Source organism: Fundulus heteroclitus, chromosome 1 (assembly GCF_011125445.2).
Source record: "Fundulus heteroclitus isolate FHET01 chromosome 1, MU-UCD_Fhet_4.1, whole genome shotgun sequence".
Lineage (NCBI taxonomy): Eukaryota > Metazoa > Chordata > Actinopteri > Cyprinodontiformes > Fundulidae > Fundulus > Fundulus heteroclitus.
Window position 1 is genome coordinate 17,918,353 of NC_046361.1, and position 26,467 is coordinate 17,944,819.

At 41.4% G+C, this 26,467-nt stretch overlaps 1 protein-coding gene across 3 annotated transcripts; it reads right to left on the reverse strand.

The window, feature by feature from the left end:
• Positions 1-1,306: 1,306 nt before the first annotated feature.
• klhl17 (kelch-like family member 17) lies at positions 1,307-21,961 on the reverse strand. Of its 3 annotated transcripts, none has more exons than XM_036136797.1 (12): positions 21,630-21,961; positions 16,649-16,913; positions 14,135-14,256; positions 13,821-14,042; positions 8,635-8,751; positions 8,307-8,520; positions 8,059-8,203; positions 7,481-7,648; positions 6,622-6,710; positions 6,420-6,493; positions 6,095-6,276; positions 1,307-3,491 (listed from the first exon to the last, which is right to left on the reverse strand). In XM_036136797.1, exons 2-12 carry the CDS (start codon positions 16,860-16,862, stop codon positions 3,263-3,265), a joined length of 1,776 nt encoding a protein of 591 aa, XP_035992690.1. In that variant the 5' UTR covers positions 16,863-16,913; positions 21,630-21,961; the 3' UTR covers positions 1,307-3,262. The 3 variants fall into 3 exon arrangements, with proteins under 3 accessions (XP_035992690.1, XP_035992697.1, XP_035992700.1); XM_036136804.1 differs by lacking the exon at positions 21,630-21,961 and adding an exon at positions 20,860-21,270; XM_036136807.1 differs by lacking the exon at positions 21,630-21,961 and having other exon boundaries at positions 8,307-8,751.
• Positions 21,962-26,467: the final 4,506 nt, after the last annotated feature.

Here is a 26,467-nt window from a genome sequence, read left to right on the forward strand (position 1 = left end):
AAAATACAATTCTGGTCTCATCTGACCTGAGAAACTGCTCCCGACAGCATGACGCTCTCACCACCGTGTTTACAGGTGGAGATGGTGTGTTCAAGACAGTGTGTAGTTATTAGTTTTTCTCTACGTAAAAGTGTTTTGCATGTTGGTTAAAATATTTAATGCTGTTCTCATCAGACCAGAGCACCTTCCTTCACATCTTTGCTGTGTCCCCCTGTATGGTTTGTGACATAATGGACACATAACCTCTTAAGGTTTTCTTTCAACACCAGCTTTCTTCTTACCAGAAGATCCAGAGAGCAGATATTAAGCCTGACACAACGAGACACATGCATATGTACTTGTTTTGAATTTTACTAAATCAATGTAACAATTTTAAAACATTTAAAAGCCCTTTTTTTGACTGACATGGGTTTATATTTTTCCCCTAAATTTGACAAAAAAATAAATAAAAATCCTACTTTCCTGCCAGCCTCCTTATGTAATATTTGAGGCTAGATCTGGCCTGGATGGCTTGCATTAAAAATTCACCATCTTCTTCACTCACACAAACCGCTATAAATCGCTACCAATTCAATATTCTTTGTGGTGCTCTTCATGAGTTGAGCGAAACATTAGTGCAGTGGTTGGAGGACTGTTTATGTCAGAAGGCATGTAACTTTCACCCACATTTCTTGTTTTAGAAGAGTCACTATCTGGCAGATAGCCACGCTATAGTTAAAGCGAAATAAACCTTGAGCTTCACGTCTACCCTAAACACATCAGCCACGTGGAATGCAATTGTTGCATCGACATGTTTTCTTTCTTTTTTTTGTGCAAATCTCAGTGCCATGCCTTCAGACAGATGATCAGTTTTCCCTCGACGTGAAAGTGCTCAAACTCGTGGAGGTCCTGCACTTCTTCCGTCTGAACGTTTGGATTCGTGCGGTTTCGGCAGATCTGGCCAAGCGCTTCCAGGGCCAGCCACAGGTGTGAATGCCATGTGACTGAGGTCAAGCCGGGGAAAGCGAGAGTGCTCAGCTGTCCGCTTAAATCACTGTGATAGAGGAGTAAGTTGGAAACCTACCAAGGAAATGTGTACAGTGAAACTAGCAACGACCTCACTTTGCAACACAACCTCTACTGTGTGTGTGTGTGTGTGTGTGTGTGTGTGTGTGTGCGTGTGCGTGTACATTTCCAAGGAAATTCAGCTGCTCTTCCTCTGCTCAGCTGCAAACAGGTTTCACAGAAGCCTGCTGCTTTCAGTTAACAGGTTTATTCCCTGTTTTGTTTCAACCTGCAGGTTTATTCAAGCACACTGGGGCGGTTGTCACATCTGAAAACATCTTTATTTCCTTTTTTTAAGGGTACGGTATTGCTCCACTTCGCAATAGTGCAAAATTCAACATATTAAAGTCCGTCATAAATAACAAACGTATCATAAATAAACAAGTACCACAACATCAACCACAAACTTAGAAAATGAAAACAAAAGAAAAATACTACAGTCATATATAAATTGCACAAACAGAACTGAGAAACTGAGCAATATATGTACATTTCAATCCACAGAATGGAGGCTTTCGGTCTTGATGTGAACTTGTGCAGCTTTTTAAACTTATCACTTTACAGATTAATCACATTTTTATAAGGCCATCAGGGCTCCCATTCTACCGCACACTAATGAAACAGTTGGTTTTAGAGTGGGAGTAAAATATAAACAAAACGGATAAACTAAATCCTTTAAAAAAAAAGGAGAAAGGGCAACTTCTTAGAAGTCTGGAACGATATCACTGCACGACACATGAAACAAACTGAACTGGGACTTCTAACAAGGCCAAAATGATTCGAGGTGAATAATTCAGTTTAGACAAAGCAGATCTTCCTCCTAACATTTATGCAGTAAGAATGCATATTTTCATTCCAACTCCAAGATCAGACACTCAAAGTCGAGCCAAGGTTAAAACAGAGATGGATTTTGAAGAGGAGAAACTAAATAACTGAAATAGGACAAGTCCATCTGCCCTGAGGGGGAAACAATGCACCTAATGCATGAGAAACATACATTAGGCAAAGAGAATAAATGCTATCAGATATAAAGTGAAAGACAGGGTCATGTGGCAGTGAATAAACATTACTTTAAATGAATCGCTGCACATCATAACCCAGCAAGCGGTGCTGTTAAACTGTAAACCCACACAAACCTCTCTCAGACCGAGACATTCTTATTTGTCATTTCCATTCATGACACACGCTTAAATAAATATATTTAAACACTCTTAAATAGTCATCGCTTGGATCCGTCTCTTTCTCTGAGTATCTTTAAAACTGAATATATTAGATTTTATAAATACATATGCTTCTGTATTATTCGTTCTTTTAATATAAATAAAGATCCAGACTCATTTACAGTCCTGTAGGGCCAAGCTTGTTTGTGGTCTGTGTCCATGCTTTCTTGCAGTGCTTTTAACCGTTGCTGCCACCTAGCGTGGCCTAGCAGCACTACAACTACATTTCCTCATCTTTTTTTATTTTTATTTTTTTCTGGAGTGGGGGAGGTCTGTGCCGACAGGTAAACATGCATGGTACGACCACTAAAAAGCCACATTCCAAAAGTTAAGTCATTCAGTTTCTATTTATTTTATATATTATTGTAAAAAATAAAAACAACTCCTGACATGAAAGAAAAAAAAAAAGAAAACTTTGCAGAGAACGACGACATCTAGCCCAATAAGTTACAGCACACACTACAGAATTAGGTGCCTGCCTTGTTCTATGATATGTGTGTCAAACACTTATCCAGGTGGGCGCACCTTTTTTTTCTTCTTTTATTTCTTTTTAAAGTTTTGAAGAGTACGGCTGTGATATACAGGGGACTGTCAGGCATCCAGGCCAGATACGGTGCAGTTCAGAGCTACCAGCAATGTGGTAAAAGAGATTTTAAAAAAAAAGGGAAAATCTCACAATGATTTACAGTAAATAAAATAAAATGTATTTATTACAGAATAAAGTTTATATTATATAATTTTTTAAATCCCTTTATCTTTAGATATTTGTTCATTATTAATGTTGTAGGACCAAGTGAAGCATGTCTGGTTAGCATTTTACCAAGAGTGCTAATAATTCTGGAGTGTACTGTACCTAATACAGAGGCCTCATTAAGCTCCCCCTCCCCAATGTGCTCCTCTTCCTCCTCTGCGTCTCACACCGAACAGTTGCGTCTCTTCCCAGATCCAGTCTGGGCCGTAGCAGCGGCGGCCGACGTCAGCCAAACGGTGACCCCGTGTCAAAGGCTGGTGGAGGACACCGAGAGGGTGGGCGAGGAAGGCGGCGGGAAGTTGAGGAGCTCGAGCACGGCCACGCCGACGCTGCTGCGCCGCGTGAACATGCAGGAGGCCGCGACCCACTTGTTGCTGCGCGGGTTGTACTTTTCGATCGAGTTAAGACTTGAGCTGCCGTCGTTGCCTCCCACGGCGTATAACCACCCGTCCATAGCCACCAGGTCATGGGTGCTCCTAGAAGAATCAGAAGATGAAGACTTTTAATACATAGGTCAGCTGTTTTAGTCACAGATATTTTTATTGAACCTCCATATCGTTTAGTCCTAGTTATTCATTTTTCTCCTATAGACTGTTGCACATTTTTTCATCTTACAACCACAAAGCCATTTTATGTGACAGACTACTGTATAAATATAAAGTGGAAGAAAATAATTCATTGTTTTCATACATTTCTGCTAATTAAAATCTACAAAAAAATAGATGGAGTGCATTTTTATTCCCCCTATTTAAGGCATTCCCCCCCCTTTAATCCCCTAAAATAAAATCTAGTGCCACCCATTGCCTTCAGAAAACACATGACTATTAAATATAAGTCCATTTGTGTTTAATGTAACGTCACTATGAATGCAGCCGTCCTGTGAAGACCGTAAGAAGTTTGTGAACAAACACAATCACAAGGAACACAGCAGACAGGTCAGAGATAAATAAATAGATAAATCCCAGTAAGATACACATAAAAAGGTTAGTTTGGACAGGATTGGACACTGATATGTCTTGGATAGCGTAAAAGGAGACTCACAGGAGCTAAATAAGAAAAGCCCTCAGATACAAACATGAGTTATTCATGGGCTGTTATCAGGTTTTGCTTCTCTCTGCGACGTGCTCACCTCCGGGAGTGAACCTCGGTGTCTGCGTAGGAACGAGTGAATCAGCTGATGTGCTCAGAGGCTGCTGTGTCTAAATTTCCCACCACGAGGCAGATCCGAGGCAACACTGTGAATGTGTGCTCCTACATCTGATCTGTCAGTGTTTTATGCTCAAAGACAGAAAAAAACGGAGACTTTTTCTGAAAAGGATGTCGTTTGATGTTTATGTCTTAAGAAAGAGAGCAGTAAAGGAGATGTGGGGGGAAAAAAAACTGAAATCCCTTGGTTGAACTGAAGATATTTCCTTTTTGAGACGCAGCAAACAGGCAGAAGGCAGGAGCTCAAAGAAATGACTTTACCTGATATTTAGTTAAAAAGGCAAAACTCTAAAGAAAGCCTCTTGGTATTTGAAAACATATCAGCGCGCTTTAAGTCATCTGACTGAGACAAAGCTCACTCACCCTCACCATCCATTAACCCCGTGGTGAAATGTGCCAGGGAAGCCACCATAGTATATCATGGTCTCTACTGAAGCTTTATTTAGAAACTTTACCTACTTTGGGATGCAATTTTTATAACATTCTGATGGAAAAATTTTACTTTGCTTGGAAAGTAATCAGATTTTATCATCTCTAGGTTCTAAAAATCAATAACCCCAAAATGCTGAAGTTGGGCTTATTTGACTGTTTTTTTGGCACCTGGGCTAAAATGCATCAGCTCTACTTTGTTATCTTTAGAATCTGATGTAGATTCTTTAAATCGCAGTTTGTGAACATCACTAACTTTATCCCCTTTATTACAAATGAAAACACTTTTATTTAATTTTTGTAAGTTGTTTGGCATGTTATCTACAGGTCCAGTTCAACCAGAATTTAACATTGTCCAAGCAAGTAATGCAATCTTTAGATGTTTCAAAAGCGCCTATTTCTCTCATTAGGTAGAAAAACAAAACAAATGCTGACAGGTAACAGGATCAGGCTAACACACCCGATCCACATGTCTTTATTCTCAGCTGAAGCTCTACTAATGTGTGATGTGGAAAATCAAAGATTAACCATAAATCAATACAATTATTAATTTATTCATTACTATTGCTATCTTTTAGAAAATGGAAGAAGAAAAACAGTCAGACATCACTTCATTTTCAGCTCATTTGAGTGAGGCGCAAATCTTTACTGCTTATTGCAGTTTTGTTGTTTCTGGTACGATGACAATAAAGTGCTATTGTATTTTTGTCCTACACAGTTACTAAACCCTTCTTTAAAATGTTGTCCTAAAAGCCACAACTACTAAAGTGAATGGACAAATTGTCAAAAGTTATTTTACAGAAGCCCACAATATTTATCGGATTAAACGACTGAACGGTTTTCTGCAACTTTTGTTTAAAAGGACAAAACCTGGATAGCTTTAAAATGCTAACGCCCGATCCACGTGTCTTTACTTTCAGCTGAAGCTCTGCTACAGCAGGAGGTAGAACTGGGTCATCCAGACGGTTCGGCTCGCTAGGGTGTGTCTCGTTTAATTACATTTCCTAAAACCAATCCAGGTTATTCATCATCACTCCCACATTCTTGCTCTCAGTCTTTCAACAGTGCAGCGCGGTGCCAAAAACAACTCGGAAAAAGAGAAAAGCACCGAGTATTGAGCTTTGGGTACATCTAACTGTGATATTTTGTAATATTAAAAAGCAACAATGATGGGTTATGATGGACTCAGCTGGTTTTATAACCAGAACAGTCTAGTTTATTTCAAATGTTTTGTTTCATTGATTTACAACCTTTTTGCACTAATTTGTAGAAAATATAGAATTAATGTTTTCTCATTTTGTTATATGCTTTTATTCATCTAATTAAATAAATAAACTGAGATAAATAATGACGGAGGTATTCTAAGTGCGGTGGTTGCTACGTTTTGGCCATGATGCATACATTTTGTGCATTTCGCCTGTATTTAGACTTGACATTGGCTGACCTGCGTATGTTCATCGGGGCGACTCCTTCCCAGGTGTTCGTCTTCGGGTTGAATCGCTCCACTGAGTTCAGGCAGCTGGTGCCGTCGTTGCCTCCCGCGACGTACAGCATGCCGTCCAGCACGGCCACCCCAGCGCTGCTGCGCCGGCTCAGCATGTTGGCGATGGCAGTCCACGCGTTGCTCTGTGTGTCCACACAAGACGCTGAGAGTCACTGACATGTTTACGCCGTAGATTTAGCTGAAGTGATGTATTCAGTCTGGGGGATTCGGGGAAGCTAAAGCAGCCAACATTTCAAACAAACAGACACATTTCTGAGCAGTTTACCTGCGGGTCATATTTCTCCACTGTTGCCAGATGTGAGGAGCTGTCGTAGCCTCCCACCGCATATAAGCTCCCGTCTGGAGGGAAGATGGGAGGCGGATAAACACAGAATGTAAATATTAGCAGAGACATACCAATGCAGCGACTCCCTCTGAACTTCTAAATTTTAAATAATATAAACATGCAATTAAATCCCTATTCCTACCCAGAGTTGCTACTCGAACATATCTCCGTCTGGTACTCATGGCAGCAATCGACGTCCATGTACTGGTCAGAGGGTCGTAACGCTCAGCGCTACAAGAGAAAAAAGATGCGTCTTTACTAAACTTACTGAAGATAAACATCAGATTAAATTTACAAAGTCATTAATTCTCTGAGTAATGGGAGTTTAGCTGAGGACTGTTGGCAATGGTCACAAAAAAATTGCAAAAAGAAAAATGTTTGTCTATCAGCTTTGAACATTTACAGTGGTTCCTAACACCCAGGTCATGGACCTGCAACAGGACGTGTGTCTTTTGGTACCGGGCCGCCAAAAAAAGAAGAAAGAAAGAATTCTGTTTCATTTATTGAGTCTTAAGCTTTTATTTTGGAAAATGGCCAAATTCTGTCCATTACATCCATCAACAAATGCATTGATAGCATCAGACTTGGTGGCTAACCGTGTTGCTAAGGCTCTGAAACCATTCACTATAGTTTTAATCATGCCCCCCACTAAAGACATTTGCTGTACCTTCTAGGAGAGGATGTGTATTATCTTGCTGAAATGTGCACCTTCCACCACTTAAGGCATTTTCCATGTAATAAAAAAAAAAAAATGAAAGTCTGGTCTCATCTGACCAAAAGAAAAGCTTCACCACAGCATGATGCTGCCACCAACGTGCTTTATTGTGCAGGAGGTGTGTTCACTATTGCGTTCACTGCACAAATAGCGTATTGCATGTAGGCCAAAGAGTTCAACCAGAACACATTCTTGTACATGCTAGCCATGTCCGCTACACGGCTTGGGACAAATGTAAAAACCTTTTTAAAGAGGTCCTGGATTTAAAATATCAAAGAATGTGTACCTGTTGAGACAGGAAGCGCCATCATAACCCCCCGCAGCGTACAGCAGGCCATGGAGCACAGCTACACCCAGACAACTCCGCCTCGTTCCCATGGAAACCTCGGGCTGCCAGGAGTTGGTGATGGGATCGTAGGACTCGACAGTTGCGAGGTCTGAGGTGCCATCATACCTTAAGAGAAACGTTTGCAATGGAAGTGTCAGCATTCAATCTGAAATTATATTCAGGTTTACTGCATGACTTTTACTGCCTACAGTTTACAAAGATGTCAGCTGATCATTATCAGAATCGGGGCAAAAAAAAAAAAAGAAAAGAAAAAAAAGACTATATGGCGTGGCATTTTAAGCACGTCTGACAGTGAAAAGTCTAAACGTTGAATACAAAGACTAACATTTGAAGACCGTCCGTGTTTATCTGTAGATCAGCCATGTTCATCAGACCAGTTCAAGCTGCAGACGTGTGTTTCAGCAACAAACTACCTCCACTAAAGCTGCTCAGCAAAGATCAGCCACTAGGTCGTATATTTGCTGGCACCAGTTCATGTTTTATTAAAGGTCATCCTGGTTGGTATTCTCACTCACCCTCCGACAGCATAGAGCCTGTTCCCGATGGCTGCCACGCCGACTCGTGCGCGCCTTGTGGACATAGATGCCACCATATGCCAGCGATCTGTCCTGGTGTCGTAGGCCTCACAGTCTCCGTGGATAGCAAAAAGGCTCCCCCCGCCTGCAACAGAAGTTAATATGTGTGCGTTTTAGAAATAAAATTAAAAATACAGTGATGCGTTTTCTAGATGTACCCTAATGGGTACCTGCAGAGGCACACTGACCAACGGCAAAGAGCACAGGGCTGGCGCCCTCACAGCGTCGAGGGCGTGTCCGGCTGTTGCTCAGGACTCCCCGCTGCTCGGGCATCAGGTGGTACTTGAGAGCCTCGATCAGCAGATCTTTGCACTCCGAGTGGTGACGCACCAGCAGCTCAGTGTCAACGTTGCTCATCAGGAAGTCTCGCCTCAGCAGAGGCAGCCGCACACACTTCATCAGCTGGAGAGACAAAAAAAAAAAAAAAGGGTGTGTGGAGGATGATGGATAAGGAGGGGGGGGGGGGGGAAAGTGTCGTTTGGGGGCAACAATATGTGGTAAGAAGTCCTGACGCACCCAAGGCACGTGTTGCCTGCGTCCGTCTATGTCATGCTTCACCCAGCTCAACACGGCCCGGTACACCTCCTCCTCAGATGGCACATTTAGATTATCACTGGAGATCAAGTCCAGGACCTGAATAAACAGGAACAACGGTTAAGATTATGGTTAATCACAACCTAAAGAGGCATCCTTCCTAAATCGAAATCTGGAAAATAAAAAGCACTTGTTTAAAAAGCATATTGTCAACCCCTCACTCCATTGTAGCTCTGGCTGCATGATTGGTGCCATTGTCCCACTGGGAGGGGAAGCTCCACCAACGCCTCGAGTCTTTCTCAAGTCAAACAGGATTGATCTAAATTTAGCTCTGGTCCATCGTCTCACCACTTTAAACCAGCAACCCTGTCCCTGCCAAAGAAAACCATCCCCACAGCATGATACCGCCACCACCTTGTTTCATCATGGCGTGTTCAGGGAGATGAGCAGCTGGGAGTTTCAACGTAGAGCAAAAGTCACATTTTGTTTTTGACCTAGTTTTAACAACTATTTTAATCCAAATGCTCTTCCATGGATGCCAGATTTGTAGACTATGTGTATAACAGTTGTTCTGTCATTACATTCTCCCACCTGAGCTTTGGATCTTTGCAGCTCTTCCAGAGTTACCATGAACCTCTTGGCTACTTATTAATGTGCTCCTTGCCCAGCGAAGCTGTAACATCTTAATTTATATAATGAAGGATTGAAAAGGCAATTGGCTGCACTGCATTTTGTTTAGAGGGTAAAAGGGAGCGGCACGCCTTTTCACCAATTTCTTTTTTAATAAAAAAAATAAGCACATTTTTAAGAAATTATACATAATTTCCTTTCCTCTCCACAATGACGAAATATACATAAACCCTCATCGAACACACTGCAGTTTGATGTTGCAATGCGATGGACTGTAAAGAAGTTGAAGGGGCATGAATTATTTTATTACTGCTGAACTCCTGCCTCTCCTCCTTCCTCCTCGTCTTTGCTTATCGTTTCAAAACGCCACGCAAACAGAACGAGTCCAGATCAAATACGGTTCAACTTCCAAACACATAAACCCTTCTGTTTTCATACTACGGTCTCTGTGCCTTCGCTGCCATATATTTAAAGCTCCCATTATTCGGGCCCATAAAACCAAACGCAGCAGTCTGAGTGGCTGGCTGGCACCGCTCCCAGGTCAACACTAAGCTGGCCGGGCTGGAAGGGAACAGAGCAGCCAGCTGCCATCGTGGCCGCCGTCTTTCCTGGCCACAGCAACACTTTACAGCCGCTGAGGAGCACAGCCTCTTCTAATCCGTCGTCACAGAGCGAGAGAGAAAGCTCCTGCCCCACCCTGCAGTCACTACTGCATCTGCATAGACATACTGCATCATATGAGTTTACCAAAGAGTGCACAGAGGATGCTCTTAAAAAAATAATAAAAAAGGCCATTACCGAGCTCTTACTGGAGGCATGGTGGTAAATGAAAACATGAACAACAGGAATTTCAGCAGCCATTAAAGCGGAGCCATCATGCTTCAAAATGTCATGCATGTGATGCTAAAGCAGTGACCCGCCAGCCAAGCTGACTAATCACAATCCTGTCACGCCTTCTGGATTTCCCCTCCCACAGATCGTATAAAGAAAAATGGGGCATATTTCACAGCGCCGTTAGGGCAGAGTCTTTTTAAAGCGGCGAGTATATAAATCCAGATCTGGTGCAGATTTGGAACAGCTGTGGACAGAATGGGTGAAAAAGCCAGAGGAAACAGAGGAACGGATCTGAAGAAAATTGTGGGTCTTTAATCTGTTTTAATGTAGCTTAGCTGTTGCTGTTTTAGTGGAGTGTTCCCACACACGAAGAGCAGATTCAGTCTAAGGCCTTTGAAGGGCAGAATCGTGGTGAGGCTTAGCGTTTGACTCCTGTGGCGCACCATCGCTGCTTCACTGCTGCAGGAACAGTGCTGGAGCAAACAGTGAAGATAATGAGAGAGCGCCGTGTTTTAAGCCACTGTCGTCTGGAAAGGCTCAACAGAGATTTAATGAAGCGCACCAGAAATGTTCAAAACATTTTGTTGAAGACCCACCAAAATCCAAAGACACTACTGTTGGGCTTTTACCTCTTACAATATTACAGAAAAGACTAAACTAACACGTCCAGCAGGATGCACAACAGGAAATACAACATCTAAATAAAATCCAATCCAGTATCCACAACAAAGTTGTGTCCAAAGTTGTGTCAGAAGTCCGATGGCGGTCACATTTAATTAGGACCATGAACGACCTTGCAACATTAAAAAATAATAAAAAAGTAAAAGTCAAACTTCAGCAGAACGTCAAAACTGAGAATCAGACTATCTATGTCGTTGTTTTTGAGGGGGCTTCAGCTGCTCTGTACCATCTCAGCTGCAGTGTGAACATTGGCTTATGGACCATTAAAGACAGAGAACATTTCTGTCTGCAGATTTTTAAGTGACAGTGTTACAACACAGGATTATTGACACGCTAGAAGCAAAAAAAAAACAACAAAAAAAAACACAAATGTCTTTGCAAATGTGAAACTTCTTATTTTAACAGCTTAAAAGTTTAACCTGTCATATTTATAGACAGATTGTGAATACAGACATTTTAGAGGTTTTAGAGGTCCTGCCAGACGACCTTCAGACCTGCATCAGTTCATGTGGCTACATGACAACAAAAATCAACCTTACTATCCAGCGCAATATTGTGCATAACTATATGCACAATATATTACAATATATTATTCAGGCCAGAATTATGTTCTACGCTTACTTTGGGCGCAGAGAGCAGAATCAAACCATCTGATCTGAAGCCGATCCATCTCCCCTTCAGAAGTGGTGTTCCTCAACGTTCTGAGTTTAAAAGTGAAATGTCCATGTTTCCAAAAACCTTGAAGTGGAGAGTCCTTCTATTGCCATGGCTTTGTACCGTAGCCTTACAGTGCTTTAAAAGACAACACCATAACTTGCACAATAAAGAAAGGCACTTTTACTTTCACTTTAAAAATCACTCTTTTTCTAAACCCATTTCATCTTGTCCAGGGTAAGAGGCTGAAGTCCATCAGAAACCAGGACAGGTCTCCAGTCCATCAAAGGGCTTTGAGACAGTTTATCATGTTTAAGCGGACCGTGTAAGGTCGTCCTCAGGATGTGAGCTACCATTTACGGCACATATCCATGAAACTCACATTTATTTTTATTTACTGAGCCCCCTGTGTGTCAGTCAATTAACATACCATGTATGCATCATCACGGATCCAGAGAACAGCAGCTAACTCATATTAGTTTAATACAGGACTCATTGTATATTATACCACTTGAACAAAGCACAAATATAAATGCATTGGTTTATCCAACATAATAGACCTTCAGATGAGCTCAGCTTGATGAAGCTGTTTAGCTGCTTTGCAGGTTAACTTGCTAATATGAGAAGCAAACCAGCTGCAGCAGCTGATAACTTGTATAAGCTGCAGCCCTTAAAGTACAACTAATAAATCAATAGATCCATCCCTTTTATCATTGGTTTAAACTGGAGACAACAAGCTACTAGAGCCAGAATAGAAACCCTCATTGATATGTAAGCGGCGTAAACATGGTTGTTTGCTCTATAAACAGTAGAGCAGCTGTGAAAATGTCACCGGCTTTGCCTAATTACCACTTCCAGTACTGGAGCAGCAGAGCTGCTGCAGCTGAGCCCAAACAGGAAGATGAGGTGGTTCAGCTGAGTTGATATACCTGATAAACTGGACAACAGGCCCCGAGGAGTGATAATCCCACGGCAGTAAAGGATTAAACTGAAACGCAGGGAAAGGAGAGTATTTTTAAAGGATGTCACACCCACAACCAATTATTCAGGGCCAGTTCCACCAGAGACACACTTCTTACCCACATCCCTGAAAACAGAAGCCCACGGGGGAAATATAGCAGTGGTGGCAGCATGATGCTGTGGGAATACTTTACCTCAACAGAGACAGTAACGCTAGTCAGAGCTGATGGGAATACATGACGTTCCTGGAAAGAAACCGGCTAGTAGGGCTGGGCGATAAATCGATTTAATCGAATAATTCAAATTTACATTTTTTTAAGATTTCATTTTTGGAAAATCTGGATTTTATTTTGCCAATACACTCATTGGGTTTCCATGAAGAGAGCAGCATGTGATGCTGAATATATGTTTAGGCAAATATATTGTCAAAATATTGTTAAGTAGAAACTTTTTTTTACCATAATACGAGGTACTTCATTTACTTATTGACTTTTTTTTAACTTAGTTCACAAGTGCAGTGAAGCCTGTTCTTAGCTCAATGTGTAATACCACTAGCAGCAAATGTTTTGTTATATTTTCATTGTTTATAATGGCACGGCTGCCATCTTGTTTTACAAGCATGTTTCACAGCTTGTTTTTAGTTGCACTTTGAATTCAGGTCAACTCCCTGACGAAATACTTGACATAAAAGCAAGGTTTTAAAATAATTTCTTTAATTTCTTTTTATGAAACAAAAAGGGGGGTAAAAAAAATCGATTACTCGGATTTGGTATGATAAAATCGGAGATTTATTTTTTTAATCCATATCGCCCAGCCCTACAGGCTAGACTTGAGAGTGTGGTGAAGGGTCCCCCGAGCAGCAGTAAGACATGCAGCCAAAGCTACACTGTAACGGTTTGGACCGAAGCATATTCTGGTGTTAGAATGGCCCAGTCAAAGTCTACACCTAAATCCTGCCAGGAATCTACGGCAAGACTTAAAAACGGATATTCACAGATGCCCTCTGTCCAGTCTGGCTGAGCTGGAGGCATTCTGCTGCCTGTAAATGCTGCATCTGTGAACTCAGTGGAGGAGAATACAAATCCCCCATATATCGCCTGTTCTTTCACTTCAGTGCGCCTCCCTCCTTGTGTTGTTCTGTCAAATAACATCCTAATGAAATACATTCAGGTTTGTGCTTTTGAGATGAAATGTAAAACAAATAAATATAAAATATGGACGATAAAAAAAGGGGAAGACTTTTGCAACGTTTTGCGTATTGCTAGCCGTCCAAATCCAACATAGCTCCTGTATAAACACAGGAAAGGCAGGAAGAGCTTTACGCCCCGCGGTGAGAATGCCATTATTAAAATTCACACGCATGAGTCAGCAGAGCACGCAGCCGGAGACAGAAACAGCAGCCCACCCACCTGTTTCAGGGGCAGCAGCATGAACTCCTCTGTCTTGGACACTTCCACAAAGTGCTGCAGCACGTACTTGTGCGCCGACTTGAGCAGGTCGCTGCAGGAGTGCGTGTCTGCGAAGCCTCGGATGCCCAGGCAGTTGGAGGGGTCCAGCTGGCTGAGGAGGAACTTGCAGCACGCGTCTCTCACCCCGTTGAGCTGCAGCAGGCTCGCTGCTGGAAGAAGGGTCTACAGAGAAGGTCAATTACAGGTAAAAAAGAAAAAAAATGAAAGGTACATTTATATATTTATGATAAAGTTGGCCAATGATGCAACCCCACCTGCACGTTTCCTTCCCCGACTACGATCTCTGCCGTGTAGGCGTACTGGACGAGCTGCTCCAACGCCTGAGAGTCGATGTCATGGAGGGTCACGTGAGTCTGCCGGCTCTCAGACATCTCATCTGAATGCCCAAACAGAACCAAATCAAGTAACGTCCAGCGGGTCATTACTCGTGGAGCTTTGCCAGATAAACATCAACTCCCCTCGTCAGTCGTGCTGAAGTACAGCATCTGCTAACGTACACAAGCCTGCGGCTAAATGTAAGCACGGCTCATTCCTTCCCATCCATTTAATGAGATGTCTCGAAGGAATTTGTGATACAGACAGCAGAACTATGCAGCAGCTCCCACAAAATACTTCTAGGTATGTAGGTGTTGATGAACATCTATGGGGGGAGAAGTTTAGCAGCTCAGTTTAGAAAAATAATAGGAAGTCAACTCATCTGAACACTTGTACCGCAGACAGGATCAGGGCTGAGGAAATGATAAGCTGACAGAGGATGTCGGGGCTTCAGCTCCAACAACTAAAGGAAATGCTTGAGGCTCGCTGTCAGAGCGTGCCCCGTCTCAACCATCCTCTGATTGGCCGTAACACATTTCAGAGACTAAAAGCACACATTTGCCTTGCGAAGTTTCCCATATTTGCTCACATTATAACTGTAAACTTCAATGGATCATTTGGATTTTATGTGACAGACCAACTTACAATAGTGCAGAACTGTGCAGTGGAATTAGAGGTGTGCAAAATAATCGTCAAGACGATGCATCGCGATTCTAATTTTCGCGATCTACTGCATCGATTCTTGATGTCAAGTATCGATTATTAATTTAAAAAAATTAATAAATAAAATTGCATGAATGGTTGGCGAACATTAGCCAAAAACAAGTGGAATACAACTTCACTGGTTTAAAGGACCACTGAGGCCATGTAAACGGCACTGATTATCCTTATTTTGTTATTTTAAGTTTTATAAATCCTAAGCACTTTATGTCAGTGTGTCCACTCCAGTAATAGTAATATTTGTGTCCAGTAATAGTAATATTTGTGTCCAGTAATAGTAATATTTGCTTTCATGGCAATACCTCCAAAAGTCGTTTCAATAAATACAGCTATGTATGAATTCAGTTGCTTTCAGTTATGTATCAATTTAAGACACTATCCAGATCATAAACAGCCAGTCAGCCACTGGTAATTGCTGTATTTTTTTCTAACAGTGTTCAGTGAAAATATAGCAATGCATCGCGATACATCACAATAATTGAAGTATTGTGATGCATCGTGATAGAATCGGATCGTGGCATGTGAATCGTGATTCAAATCGAATCGTGACTTCTTTGGCAATACCCACCCCTAAGTGGAATCATTTTATTTTTACAGTAAAAGTCTGAAGACTGTGGTGTGCATTGGGTATTGGCGACTCTGAGTCAACAGTAGGACCACTGATCCATCCAGTTACAGCTGCAAGCATTTTTGGGGTGTGTCTCTACGTCTAGAATCTGACATCTTGGCCCGTTCTTCTGGGTGAAGCTCAGACTGGAAGAAGATCATCTGTCAACATCAGTTGTCCAAGTGTTTCCACAGATTCCCAGTTGGATTTAGGTCTAGATTTTGTCTGGGCTATTTGAACTTAAATATGCTGTCAAACCCACTCTTGCTCTGGCTGCTACTTCAGGCTTGTTGTTCTTCTAGGAGCGACTTTCGACCGGTCTCAAGTCTTGTGCTGCAGCAAACATCTTTTCCTCCTGGACTGCCCCAGCATTTAACTCCATCCATCTTCCCATCAAGTCTGACCAGCATCTTTGCCTCAGGTGACATGATGCTGCCAACGCCGTGCTGCGCCATGAAGTGAACCTATCAATTTGCTGCCACAGTAGTGTTTGTTTGTGCACTAAAAAGTTTACCTTTGGTCTCGTATGAACAGAGCACCCTCTCGCTCGTGTTTGCTGTGCCCCTTATAGGGGTTGTGACCGTCTAAAAAACTGCTTTATTTATGCCACTTGAGCACAAAAGCCTGATGTGTGCATTGTAAGCAGTTTATCTCACCTGAACTGTGGATCTCTGCAGCTCCTCAAAACTTATAGACCTTTAGCCTGCTTTTAACATCAAGTCTCTCCCTGCCAGTCTGCATGTCACTTTAGGGGGACGACCATGTCTATGGAGTTGTGCGGTATTGTCTTACAACCTAATCCTGCTTTAAACTTCTCAAAAAGTTCATCTCAGACCTCTCGGCTGTGTTCCTTCGTCACCCTTATGGTGTTTTTTGTTTTTTTGTGTGTCCTTATTGAGATTAAATGAAACGTGCAGAGAATATTTTCAGATTAAATGACATCTGTTGCGCTGGGTTTTATTGACGGGTGTCAAAGTAAAGGGCTCTAAATATATATGCACACAATATATTTCAGATTTTCATTTGTAAAAGAAAAAAAAAAGATGACAAAAAGATTCAGGAGCGATGAACATTTTCACAAGCACCATATAGTGCAGCATTAAAGCAGATTATCTGGTCAACTCACTGGTAAACATGGCATGGAAGTAAGGGCTGCAAGACGCCAGCACCACTTTGTGCGCCTTGATCTCTTTGTTGGAGACGTGGAGCACGATGTCACACAGCAGGCCGCGCTGTCGCATCCTGTTCATGGAGACGAAGGAATCGTGGTAGTGCCGCTTGGAGTTGTGCGAGATGCTGTGCCCATCGCGGTTGAGCAGCTGCATGCCCCCCTCCATCATGATGGCTGGCGCCGCCGTGGTGGGTTTGTGTTCGGGCGGCACACCGGGCAACTGCAACATTAAGGGGAAACAAAACAAAACGGGAGTTACCTACTATGTAACCGAGGTTCTAGGAACTCCTCCTGACCGCCAGAGGACCGTGCTTAGCACCTGGGTATCGACATGTGCACAGGACAGAGGTCTACCAACAAAGTCACGACAATGGACGTGAACGGGGTGACTTCAACTGGGTGTCGATTCAAATTTTAAGAATCGATTTGATTCTCCAGATTTGGGATCATTTATTTTCGATTCGATCCCAAATTGGATTGCTGGAATTAAAAACATTTCTTAGCTGTTAACTGAATTTCATGACTGTGTAGTTATGCAAAATATTGATACAACATGCACCATATATTAACATTTAACTGCATATTAATAAAGTAATGATAGGTAACGGAGACTGTAAGGACCCCACACTGCAAAAACGGAACTTAAAATAAGTAAAATGTTCTTAAAATTAGTGTATTTGTCCTTGATTTGAGCAGGTAAAAAAAGATTATTTGCCAATGGAATAAGATTTTTGCACTTAAAATAGGAACAAATCATCTCCATCACCTTATTTCAAGTACAGGATGTCTAATTATCTTACTCATTCCATTGGCAAATAATCTTTTTACCTGCTCAAATCAAGGACAAGTACACTAACTTTAAGAACATTTTACTTATTTTTAGATCAGTTTTTGCAGTGCACCCTCTCCCTGAATGTTGAGACAATTGCTTTCATAAACATGCTGTGGGGCAGAAAACCCAAACAGATCCAGGGTAGAAAACGGAGAACACCAGAGAGATCTGCAGCCGCTGTTCCTATTCAATTCACTTAAAAATACTTTATTTAACTAAAAGGGACACTAAATTCGGACACCAACCTGGTGCATTATTAAAAATATTACATTAAAAATTCACCTCCCGGTGTGAAGTGTGAAGGCTCCCACATAGTTGGGCGTGCTGTGCGCAGATCTTTTACCTTCATAGTCGAGCGTACCTGTTGCCCACATTTCTTGCGTCAAATTCCTCTAATTCCCACACTTTCCCCCAGAGGGACAAAGTTTGGGAAGGAATGGTTAAACTTTTAATTAGCTTAGCTAGTTGAACATGTAGAGCCGTTTATTTTCCAGCAGGAACCCACTGCACAGCTGTCAGTATGCACGGAGAGGGACTGTGATGCCACGCGACCTGAAGACCGCCTCAGTGCATCAAGCTCGGTGTCACATACCCGTCATGCCAGTAATGCTGACTCACACATTTAAGTTTACAGTGAAAATTAGATTTTTTAAAATTGATCTTTGGTTATATGAATCGATTTTTATGAATAAATGTGAGAATCGATTCCTAATTGGAAAATAGATTTTGCTGATGTCACCCAGGTCAGGTCCAATGCCATGCACGTGACTTTGTTAGTATATATTCTCCACCTCTGTGCTGCACACATGTAGATATCCAGGTGCTCAGCATCGTCCTCTGGAGGTCCGAAGGAACAAAATAGAACTCCTTTGTATTATGAACTACTCCTTTTATTCATCGAGTCTTGAGGTATTTGCATGTCTTGCATGGAGGCAGGTGCTGAGCCATCATCATAAATATTGTCACAGTTATAGAAGCCATCCTGTCAGCTACGACAGGAGCCCCGACCAGCATGACAGAAAGAGAAGTATGACAACAAAGTGCAGCTGAATGCAAAGTGCTGACGTGGTTTTATCCCAGTCAACTTTAATCAGATCTTACTTTGACAGCTTAAAGAGCCCAAAAGGTTTTTATTCCCTAAATGATCTTAAATCAATGCGGGGAAAATCATTTAGTTGATTCTTTTTACATTTTAATTTCTTTTAGCAGATTTAATGCAGAAGGTGAAAAAGGGGTTTACTGAATCTTGAAGTATGGAGATTTTGAAGGACGGCCGCAGCGGAGGACACGAGCTTTCATAAACATAAAAACAGGTACAACACAAGAGCGCTGCACAATATATCGTCATTACAATATCAGTGTGTGGAATAATGTATTAGAGATGCACAAACTGATCAATGTTCCTTTGCTTTGGCTGTTATCAGAGATCTGCATGTCAAAGACTAGAAAACACTATTAATTTTTTCTATTTATCAATTGGACTTTAATCATTTTTGCTCTCCAACCAATTCTGATGCACTCTTTAGTTTAATAAAATGAAATCAGATAACTGATAGGGACATGTGCTTCAATTTATAAATGGGGATCCATCCATCCATGGATGGATGGATGAATGGATGTTAATAATAATAATAATAATAATAATAATAACCTCATGATTCTAATATTGCACAGCACTATAATAAATCTGACAGAAACGGCCATCAAATACACCACGATGGATACTTTGATACCTCAAATAAAAGGTAAAAAATAAAAATTGAATGAGCATAGACTGCCTCATAGGTTTTCTGAGAGCCCAGCAGGCTAATCACAAATCCTTACACAGAATCAGGCCTCTGCTGCAGCCCAATACCAAGAACAATCACCAAGAGTCAGAAGGCATATATCGAAACACAAAGAAGAAACAGTTAATGCCTCGAACAATACAGCACACACATAAAAGCAGAACACACCAAGTGTATCATTTGCCTTGTCACTTGAATGAGCAGCACAATGGCGATATGTAAAATACTTCCTTTATCAAGATATATAAGCTTCATTTTGATGTAATCTGATTTAACTTCAATCCCTTTTAAATGCAAATAATTCGGGGGAGTTTCAGTTTGTGTTTCGAAGCTCTTCACAACACAAACTGAACGTTTTTAAAAGCTTTGAATGAAGACTGAACTGTTAGATTCTTATGCTTTTAGACCTCACCACTGCTTTTTTACACTGTATATCTCAATGGTTTGCCTCTCATGTGGAGAATTAAATCTCTACACCTTGGTAAGGGAAGTCCTCTCTTCTGGCATTGCCGGCCAGGCCCATACTATGCTGACTCCACAAGCTTCTCCCTGCCTCTGTTTTAGGAAACATTACATGTCTATCAATAGCAATGCCAATTATAGTCAGATCTTTATTAGAATAAATATCCTCTTGCTCTTTGTTTGGCTCACTGAAATCTAAACCTGGATGGAACTAAACTTCCTTAGCTTCAATGAGGATAAAACAAAAGCAATGCTTGGTTCTAAAGGTAGTCACAGAAGTACTGCGTTGGATCCAGATAGACCAGAGCCTGGTTTCAAAATGGCCTTGCACGAACTCCCACTAAATTGTTAGACAAACTGGCACGACATGTCTGACAGACTCTAACACCGACTCTTTAAATTGCATCTCAAAAGGCTAGAGAAAATCTGTTTGTGTCCCGTGGTTATGGGGATGTTTTGCAAAAATGTCTTATTAGTAAATTTCAGTCGAAATGCTCGTCAAAAATAAAAGGAGACTCGTTCGCGGTAACGCCAAGACAATCGGAGCAAATTCACAACCCCCACAATCTACTCCTGAGAGAACATTGACCCGTCTGAAGTCCAGGTTTTACATACGAGGGACACACAAGCCTATAATTGCCGCTGCATCTTGAAAAATATCCACCAGCTCTCTTAACTGCACACTCTCCTCCACCGTCCCACTGGCATCTCAAATGTCATCACAGCTGAGTGGCGACCGGCTCCGGGTCCCATTTTTCCAAAACACAATAGACCACAAAAAAAAGAACAAAAACGTATTCCCCCAGTCAGAAAGGCATCCCCTCTCAGGGGGGAATACTGCTACAAACTAAAACAGCCACACACCTGATCTGACAGCACTGTCACAGCCAAACTAAAGACCAGATCATATGTCTCTTCCCTCCTGTCTCCTGGCTGCTTGACGCTGGAGAAACCAAATGTTTTGTTGCAGACTAGTTTGTCTCTAGGGCGATGTGAGGAAACAACAACAATAACCCCGCGCCGCATCTATTTTAAACAACAGCACCCATCAGCTGCAAGGAACAATGAACGAGCAGCTTCTTTACCGGGGGTCGTGCTGCGGGTATCCTTGGACACCGTGTCCTCTTCGAAGTGATGGGAGACAAATCAGCAGCTGTCGCAGTCAGGCTGCCTCAAGATCGGTACCATCGTCTGGCTGCTGTGTACATAATCTGACCGCGGCAGCATAGGAAATGTGAAGAAAGCCTCTGTTTTGTGCCGTATGCGCTGACGTCAATGCAAAAAAAAAAAAAAAACTGCATGAAAGCTGACATCGTTTTTTTTTTTTTTTTTTTTTTTTAAAGGTGGAGCCACTACGGCTCAAGAGTGTCAGCACAGGCGGCTACAGTAATGTCCATCCGCAGGAGTAAAGCCGCCGTAATGAAGCGGTGTCACATGACCGGCCCCTGACCCACGCCATGGTGATTGGGGAAAAGATAACACAACAGACCGTCTTGAATGCCACCTTTTGTTGTGGCTGAGTACGGAAGTGCGTTTGATAAATACTTCCACGCTTTTGCGAAAGGCGGAGCTTACCATGACCCCACTACGGTTGGCCGTTCCGGTTATCCCTGTGCAACAAATCAAACAAACACCAACAAACTCAAACGTCTGACTGAATATATGCTTGTCTATGTAAATTATCGCATAACGTTAAAGGTTAAACATTCTATATATATTTTTAGTTTAAATGAAAACAGCATCAAGTTATCGAGTCAAAAATCTATTGTTTCACTCTGCGCTAGCTAGCTAAACCGAGCTAGCTTTGCCTGTACTGACGGTCGGGCTGGAGGAATAAAAAGCAGGCAGTGCTCACCCGCAGCCGCCTCCGGTGTCGATGTGACAGCGCTGGTTTCTGACGATTTGTTAGCTTGCCCAGGTTTGTGGTTATGTAAAGCAGTGGCTAAATAAAAAAAAAAAACAAGAAGTAAAAGTACTACCCCCCAGCTTCGGATAATTACATTTAAACCTCACGTGCCGCACCAAAACACCGCTCGCTCTTGCGTGCAGGGCGGCGGGGTTTAAACATGAAGGTTGGCGTCAACGCTTCGATGGGTTTTTGTTTTCAGAGCTGGAAGAATTATTTTTTTAACGGTATCTTTATCTAAGCCATTGTGCCTAACTGTGTTACAATGAAATTATTTTTGCTTTCAGGATGGCTAGTTTAAGTTGATTAAAATTGCAAGTAATGATATCCGGATATAAGAAACGTAAAATCAATTCAGTGGGTGCGCACCATTTGTTAGCCCGCGAGGCAAGCGGGGCGCCCAGTGGGCGTGGTTTGCACACATTTCCAAACGGCGTATCATAGTCGGTTTTCATCCTGCATTTTAGCTTGACTAACCTAATATATTACAACAGCGTTGTTTGGTTGCAAGATAAGAAATATATATTAAATGACGAATAATAGAAATGGAGATGTATTTCTAGCATTAATGTCTTATCATATGACTTATCTTATGACTTATCAAAACCATGACAATTTGAAAGAAAATGTGGATTTTTCTGATGTTAAAGCTCATTCTTTATATCAGTAGACATGGATTTAAAAACAAAACACTGTTGTATTTTGGCAAATCGTGTCAAAGTTCCGTGTGAAAGCTCTCAGTTCAGGTCTAATCTTGAATTTGATCAGTGTACAAGTGGTTGTGAGGCCTCCAAGGTGGTCAATGGGTGACAGATGGGGTAGACCGCGGTCAGGACTCCATTCCACCGCAAGGCAACAAAAAACATTTCAAGAGGAAACCCCCTTCGTCCTCGCTTCTCTGCGGTTCGTTCCCCGGCGCACTGTTAAGGAACGTGACCATTCTCTGAGTACCAGGGGATTATGGGTACTGAAGTTCTGCGTCACGCCAGCGTCACGTTTTCTAATCCAGCATGGCAGCGAAACAGAAAAGGTTGGTTACAAGTTTACTAAGTTTGGGGGATGTAATGAGCGGTTTATATGTTAACTCCGGTTCTGATTTGAAGGTTAAGTGCTTTCAAACTCACTGGGTCATTTAGGGTTTATTATAACGAGTTTAAAATAGTTTGGTTGATATGTTTGCCGTCCATGCTGTTAGCATAGAGCAGGCATGCTAACCCCTTATTTTTATCTGCTGTTCTTCACGATCGTTTTAGCACGTGTTTGGGGCTAATTGTCTAATCGACATTTTTCACTGCTTCTTTCCCAATGTAAACATGTTGCCCGCACACACGCGTGTCAGTTTCTGATTTCTGTTCAATAACTTGTATCTACCGCAGGAAACTAGAAGACCTCAGTTTGGACGAGTTCCTGGTATCAGGTTTTGAGTCTCCAGAGGAAGATGATTCTGAAGTAGAGACTCCAAAACAGAAGAATAAGAAAGAAGCAACTCCTTCGAAGTGAGTGTTTAATTATTGCTGTTAAGTACTTTACATCTTAAATCTCCCTGCAACTTCACAAAAACAAACTTTGGTGTGTTTTTGGTGTGAATTATATTGATGTTCATGGGCCTGCATCCTTCACACTCTAAAAAGACATTTTGCCTACAATCCATTTGAATTAAACTCGTTCAGAGCCGCAAATGTTGCCTGGCCTTTTGAAAAAAGACAGGTTATAATTTTTGATAAAGATCTACTGTAGGAAATATGTTGTCATCGTTAAAGAAACACTCTTTTTGTCTATTTTGAGGTTTTTTTTAAAAAAAAATAGGATGGACGTGATGTTGATATTTGTGGATAATGATGTAAAAAAATATCATAGTTTCCAACATAATAAAAAATATTGATTTAAAATAAAATATTACTGGCACATTTAGCATCATTCTGTTGTGAACATTAAAAGCAGTTTAAAAAAAGGTGCTAAAACCTGCATTTGTTATCATTATTACATTTAAATACCACAATAAAAATATAATTTGTGGCCAAAGTTATTAAGAGCCACTTTGGAAAGTTCAAAGAGCCACTTGCGGCTCCAGCACCACAGGTTGCAGACCCCTGTTCTAGACCTGTTCTAGACAAAATATTGCATAATTGTGGTGTAGTTGGAAAATTGTGTATAATTTTGAAGTTGTTACAAATAAAGTCTGACAAATGTTGTTTTGCATCTGTAATTGGGCCCTGTTACACTGGGTTTTGCCAAAGAAGAGTTAATGTACAAAACAGGAGATGGAAACACATTTTCCAAATAAGTTCTCACTAAGGATGTAAGTTATTGATTAATGAGTGAATCTAAAATGGATTGGTCCTATCAATCAACTTATGGTTGGTTGATTAGTTAAGCGGCCATTTTCTTAAAAAACAGTTTTATTTTCTTTTATCAAGAGTGTCTGTCCATAACTTGAAGGGCTGTTTTTTTGGGGGGTTTTTGTTGTTGTTTTTTATACAATATGCTGAATTTTGAATAAGGCACATCATTATTTCTCCACCGGGCACTGTGCCACCAGTATTAAATACTGACTGAATAAGCAACAGATTGTGGTTTTCTCAGACATTATTAAACTTAGACATATTTATAAAATATTACAAAACAGGAACCATTAAGTTACTGACTGGAAACTAGATGAATATAATAAAGAAACACTTAAAATTGTCATGAAAGCTCTCACCATCAGCCGTGCTTTTGGCATCGTGTCTTTTTCTGTCTTGTTAGAATTGCACAATACCTTCTGCTAATGCATCCAGCCTTGCAGCACAGCTGAATGGGAGCAATTCAGGTCGTAACTTAAGGAGCTTAGTGTTTATATTTAAAAACAGAACATTTTGCGTCCTTGTTGTCATTAAACAGTGTAAAATAATTCCACATTGGACTCTGTTTGGACCGCTTCATGCAGCCTCCACTATGATTGCTTTTTTTCTCTTACAACTGTGGTCTGACTCCACATTAGAATTAGTGGCGGCGCTCTCTTGTGGATGGCAGCCATACTACAACACTGAAATAAGGTCTGTAAGCTGACATTATCAGTTAAAGGTAGATTTTCCCGGAAATGTCCAAGTCCCTTTTTGAATAACTGGGTCTACGCATGAAAATCTTACCTCCTCTTATGCCTCTCAGGGGGATCGTGTGAAAAACATCTCCCAAATCCACTTTGGTCTTATTTCTTTCTGTTGAGGCCTTTCTCTTCTTCTCATAAACTTGTACGTGGTTTGCTTCTTTTGACTCTCAGCAATTTTCAAACTATATAATGAGAGTAGCGGAGCTACATTGAATGGCTAACACCGAAGCTAGCTGGTAAGCTAACCAGATACATAAACTCTAGAAGTGTACATGCACAGCCAGTAAGCGGAAACTAACAGGGAACGTGGACGCACACTGGTGTTACGCGAGCACGTCACAATGATTGGCATGTGGGACAACCAGTAGTTAAGGGAACCCCCCCCCCCCCCCAGTACAACACGTGTTTCTGAACCAACTATAGCTTTAATCAGATGGAACAAACTTTAATCTAATAAACCGTTAAACAACATTTATTTGTAAGTGGAGTTTTCTATTTTTAAGCATCCCTAGTTCTGACGTAGCGAACATTTACCTCATATGACTGCGTCTTGATATCACGCATATAACAGTACTTCTTTCTCTACGTCTCTGGACTGCAAGTAACATTGCCAGTACAAGTTGACATCATAGACTAATTAAACATGCCTGAAAACCTCTCTCCGTCTTTGCTAGTTTGCAACCTCTACTTCCTGTTTACTACGATCGTTCATAACATCAACTTTTGACACGAAGACGAGTTGGGTAGCCTGGTTAATTCTCTCCAAAACTGTGGAAAGCGCGTCTAATTAGCATTTTCTTTTTTGCGACTTGTAAAAAGTTTTGGATGGAAACATGGCTATAGAGACTTGACGCAGATTTGTGTTATAAAACTATTCAAGACATCAAATGGAAAAAGAAAAAACAGGATGGCACGAGTCCAAACCTAACAAGACATGGCCGTCCACCTAAACAGATTATGGCCCAGGATAAACAGAGGAGGAACTGTGGAGATGGACAGTTTTGGAGAATCTGTTCACAGGACATTTAACTCTGATCCACAAGTATGGCCTTAATGATAGAGGTGAGACTGTCAGAGGCTACAATAGACTTAAGACTCAGTCGGAGGTTCCCCATCATGTAAGACAGCGAGCCTAAAGATGCAGCCAGAGATGCAACAGAATTATTTAGATTCAACTATATTTGTGTTTTAAAAAGTCAAAGTCCAGAGCTAAATTCATTTGATAATCTTTGGCATGACTTGAAAATGGATCTGGGATCTTTAGCCTTTACATGTGCAAAGCTGGTAGAGACCTTAAAGGAAAAGTCCGGTCAAAATCAGAATTCAAGCTGAAAGTACTTTAAATATAAAACTATTACATACCGTGCAATAAATTATACGTTTTTTTTTTAATTAAGAATCATTTTCATTTAATCAGGTTTATGTGGCGAAATCCATCTTGGTCAAGAATAGTACTGTCACCTCCCATTTTGTGACGTCACTCAGCGAACCCGCTGTTAAGCAAGCGACACTGCCGCACTACAGCCGACAGCAGAAATATCCCTCCGCCTCATAACGCAAAACAGAAACAGTCCGTGGACGGCAGAGGCATTGTTCCCCTCGCTTCTGAAGCTCTCACTTAGGCGGATGCACAGGGAAAACCATTGCAAAACAGTTGTCTGCGCATTGGTGTGAGACTAAAACACACAGACCAGCTCTG

Excerpts from the sequence above, each read along its gene's own strand:
- klhl17 (XM_036136807.1), bottom strand. The coding sequence starts at position 16,862 with ATGATGGAGGGGGGCATGCAGCTGCTCAACCGCGATGGGCACAGCATC. Across the intron at positions 14,257-16,648 it reads CTTCCATGCCATGTTTACCA|ATGAGATGTCTGAGAGCCGG; the intron begins GTGAGTTGACCA and ends TTGGGCATTCAG. Across the intron at positions 14,043-14,134 it reads TCGGGGAAGGAAACGTGCAG|ACCCTTCTTCCAGCAGCGAG; the intron begins GTGGGGTTGCAT and ends CCTTCTCTGTAG.